The 4,182-nt window shown below is 38.9% G+C and overlaps 1 protein-coding gene across 1 annotated transcript; it reads left to right on the top strand.

Moving 5' to 3' along the window:
• Positions 1-1,606: 1,606 nt before the first annotated feature.
• LOC123249450 (olfactory receptor 9I1-like) lies at positions 1,607-2,596 on the top strand. The gene has a single exon (XM_044678474.1). The coding sequence runs from the start codon at positions 1,610-1,612 to the stop codon at positions 2,594-2,596; it is 987 nt and encodes a 328-aa protein (XP_044534409.1). The 5' UTR covers positions 1,607-1,609.
• Positions 2,597-4,182: the final 1,586 nt, after the last annotated feature.

Below are 4,182 nucleotides of genomic sequence, written 5' to 3' on the forward strand. Positions count from 1 at the left end.
TTGAAACCCAATTTCAGTGTCTTATCTAAGTTCACACCAAGCCAGAAGTGAAGGTAGTACTACAACTTGCTGCCTTGGGCTATTAATGTAATGTCATAGAGTATATTGTAGACAATGATGAAGGCTAGAGAAAAGCAGTGGATTTGATGTTCGAAGGGGATAAAATGGAAATTGAGACTGTCCCATGGGGAACTTGAGTTTTTTCCAATGACATGTGGGGGAATAACCCCAGCTTAGTGTGTGTGTGTGTGTGTGTGTGTGTGTGTGTGTGTGTGTGTGTGTGTATTTGAAGAAGGATGTAGCAAAGATTAGTTGCTCCTCATTGTTGCTAAGGAGCTGGGAAAATGTCTCAATATTTATTATAAAGATCATTTTAACCCTGAGGCAGAAAGTGTAAGGAAAGAAGAATGCCAGTGATATGGTTGGATCAAGGGAGAAGAATTTGAAGGTCAAACATTGTACTGAAAGAATTCAACAGTTAGTTAAGAAATATTTATTAAATACCTACTATGTGTCAGGAACTGTGCTAAATGCTGGGGAATAAAAAAAAAAGGAAAAATGCAGTCCTTCCTCTCAAGAGGTTCACTGCTTAAGTAAGCATGTAGCTAACCACAGCAAACTGGTCTTTCCAATTTCATGTCTGTCTAGTAAGGAAGGTCTCAGTTTCTGCTTCCTTTTAGAATCATGCAGAACCTCAGAGTTGGAATGGATCTCAAATGTCATCTGATCTAATCTTTATCTAAACAAGGATCTCCTCTTAGGTAGTCTCCTGCACTTAATTTAGAGACAACCAGTGACAGGGCTCTCACTATTTGTCAAGACAGATCAGGAGGATTATAATTCTTAGAACTTTTTTCTTAAAAGAAATTGCAATCTTACTAACTTCTATCTATTGCTCTTAGGAATGTCTCCTATGGGAAAATAGATTTCCCTCCCTCTCTTTTTTCTCTCCTTCCTTCACTTCATGTCCCTTTCATCCACACTCTGAAAAAAAATTACTAACTCATTTTATATGCTCCAGATTTTGCCTCCAGATTCATTTCTGACTCTTCAGCCAGAAGCCCCACTACAGTAATTTGTTTTCCTGATTGTGTTATACCATTAGATTTGTGAGCATTGAATATAAACTGGTATTGGTAGAGTAGCTAGAGCAAGAAGCCTGCATTCAGGAAGGTCCAAGTTCAAAAACAGCTTAAGACACTAACTGATTCTGGTAAAATCACTTCACCTTTTTGTTCCAATATTCTCATCTGTAAAATGAGGATTCTAGCAGCAGCTACGTCCTAGGGCTATTATGAGGGTCAAGTGAGATAATAATTGTAAAGTACCTATTATACTGTCTAGCACAAAGTAAGTACTCTATAAATATTAGTTATTATTATTAATATTACATGTTTGTTCTTCAGTTTTGGCTTTCTCAGTTCTTGATTGAGAACCTTGTTCTTTCTACCACCACTAGCAATCACTCTTCCCTTCCCATGTCTACATTATGGTTTTGCCTAATCCTACATGAGATAATTATCCATTCCTTAAAGTTTCCCTTAACTCCTAATTGGATTTCCTTCACAGTGCTATTGATGATTATGGTGTGCCAGGCACAGGATCTTTAATGACACTCTTTCCCTTACACAATCAGGCAGTAGTGGAGTCAATGGCTGAGCAGAACTATACCACTGTGACAGAGTTCATCCTCATTGGCTTCACTGACCATCCCAACTTGGTGGTTATTCTCTTCCTGGTTTTTCTCAGTTTCTATCTCATCACCCTGATGGGCAACATGGGCATGGTCCTACTGATCTGCTTGGATTCCCGTCTCCATACCCCCATGTACTTCTTCCTGAGCCACCTCTCCCTCCTGGATGCTTGCTACTCTTCAGTCATTGTTCCTCAGATCTTGGTCACCCTGGTGACTGGCAAGACAAGTATCTCCTACATTTCTTGTGCTACTCAGTTCTTCTTTTTCACAGTCTGTGCTGGCACAGAGTGTTTTATGTTAGCGGTGATGGCCTATGACCGTTATGTTGCCATTAGTAACCCTCTCCTATACTCCTCAGCCATGACACTGGGCACTCGTTGGGGCTTGGTGGCAGGGGCCTATGGCGGTGGTTTGTCAGGAGCTATCCTCCGCACAGCCTGCACATTCACACTTTCCTTCTGTGGGCCCAACCAGATCAACTTCTTCTTTTGTGATCTCCCACCTCTGTTACAACTTTCATGCAGTGACACCACCACCAGCCAAATTCTGATTATTTTCTTCGGCAACTTTGTGATTTTGGCCAATGCTCTAGTGATCCTGGTATCCTACCTGTTTATCATCAGGGCCATCCTACATGTCAAGTCAGTTGGAGGCAGAGCCAAGACCTTCTCCACTTGTGCCTCCCACCTCACAGCTGTGATGCTCTTTTTTGGGACCCTCACATTTATGTATCTGCGTAGCAACTCAGGAAAATCACTCGAGGAGGACAAGGTGGTGTCTGTTTTCTACACTGTGGTTATCCCCATGTTGAACCCTATCATCTACAGCCTGAGGAACAAGGAGGTTAATGCTGCCTTCAGAAAGGTCATCAATAGATTCCAGGTCTCCCAGAAGATGTAATTCTGGATGAGACATCATTTATCTTGATTGTATTCACCTCTAACTAATGTAAATAACAATAGACTGACATTAATTAAATTATTTTCTCACAGATGTTCTATTACAGTCTTGGAAGGATCATATAGTCTCGAACTGGGAGGGACCTTAGAGAACATTTAGTCTAGTACAAATTGCATTTAAAAATATGTAGGACAAGTACCTTCACCTCAGGGAGATTATAGTTTAGTAGGGAAGAAATTAAGACAAGTAGATATGATGTAGTAATCTTAGAGGCCACTGAAGTAGGAGGCAGGAGATATAATTACACCATCTACTTGCCATACATATTGGGAAATGTAACTGCTTTTCTCTTGGCCTCCGTTTCTGCCTCTGCAAAATTTAAAGTTGGGCATGGGGATTGACAAGATCCATTTTACCCCTATTGTTCAATGATTTTAAGTACAAAAATAACAATACAGTAAGATGAGGAATGGTAGGTGTGTAAGGGAGGCATATGCATTGCAAAATTTACAAAGAGAAGTGGCAGTAGGCAGCAGGTTGGTGCCCCATCTATAAAAGATCGCTTATACTTACTGGCAATAACATTTGAATGACCCATTTATTGAATTGTTGTGCTTTGTAAACCTTAAATTCTATAAATGTGAATTATAGCCTCAAAATAGTTATAAATCTCATTATTATTATTATTATCTTTATTGTTCTCCAGTAATTTTAAATTATATTTTTCAATTATATGTAGAAACAATTTTTAATCTTTATTTTCTGACATTTTGCCATCTCAGTTCTCTGAGTAAGCAGTTTGATATAGATTACACATAATATGTTATCATGCAATACATTTTTCCATGTTTTTAATTTTATAAAAGAAGACATGTATAACACACACAAGAAAAAGAACTTATGAAGAAATAATGAAAAATGGTCTGCTTTGATCTCCATTCTCTCTTTCTTTTAAACCCTTAACTTCTGTGTATTGGCTCATAGGTGGAAGAGTAGTAAGGGTGGGAAATGGGGGTCAAGTGACTTGCCCAGGGTCACACAGCTGGGAAGTGTCTGAGGTCAGATTTTGAACCTAGGACCTCCCATCTCCAGGCCCGACTCTCAATCCACTGAGCTACCCAGCTGCCCCCTCCATTCTCTCTTTTGGTGCATTTTGATTGAGTCCATCAGTTTTTTAATCTTTTATTCATTCATCCACTTATTTATTTATTTGTTCCTGGGAGTTTTTTTAAATCATTGTATTGCTGATGATTATTAATATCTTTATTTCATCCTTCCAAGGTGAAGTTTACTTGACTCAATTCTTAGAGACACTATGATGCAGTGGAAAGAGGATTCTGATTCTATGAATTTTTGTACCTGGGTAACAGAATATAAATCATGTAAAAAGTGTACCCTTAAATAGGCAGAGAGTGGTAGAGCAGCTCACTTTAGCCCGTCAACAGTTTGCCCAATTTTCACGTATTGTATACATAATTCTTATTATGTCTAAGAATTAGAAATATTGTTAGCATCCTTCAAGTTCAGCACCTTAGACAGAAACCGAATCCTATGGTTAGCAATTAATCCCTGGTTGTCAATCTAAC

Source organism: Gracilinanus agilis, chromosome 5, assembly GCF_016433145.1.
Source record: "Gracilinanus agilis isolate LMUSP501 chromosome 5, AgileGrace, whole genome shotgun sequence".
In the NCBI taxonomy this organism is placed as follows: domain Eukaryota; kingdom Metazoa; phylum Chordata; class Mammalia; order Didelphimorphia; family Didelphidae; genus Gracilinanus; species Gracilinanus agilis.

Bases quoted from the DNA above. Each gene is read 5' to 3' on its own strand.
- LOC123249450 (XM_044678474.1), top strand. From the start codon at position 1,610: ATGACACTCTTTCCCTTACACAATCAGGCAGTAGTGGAGTCAATGGCT.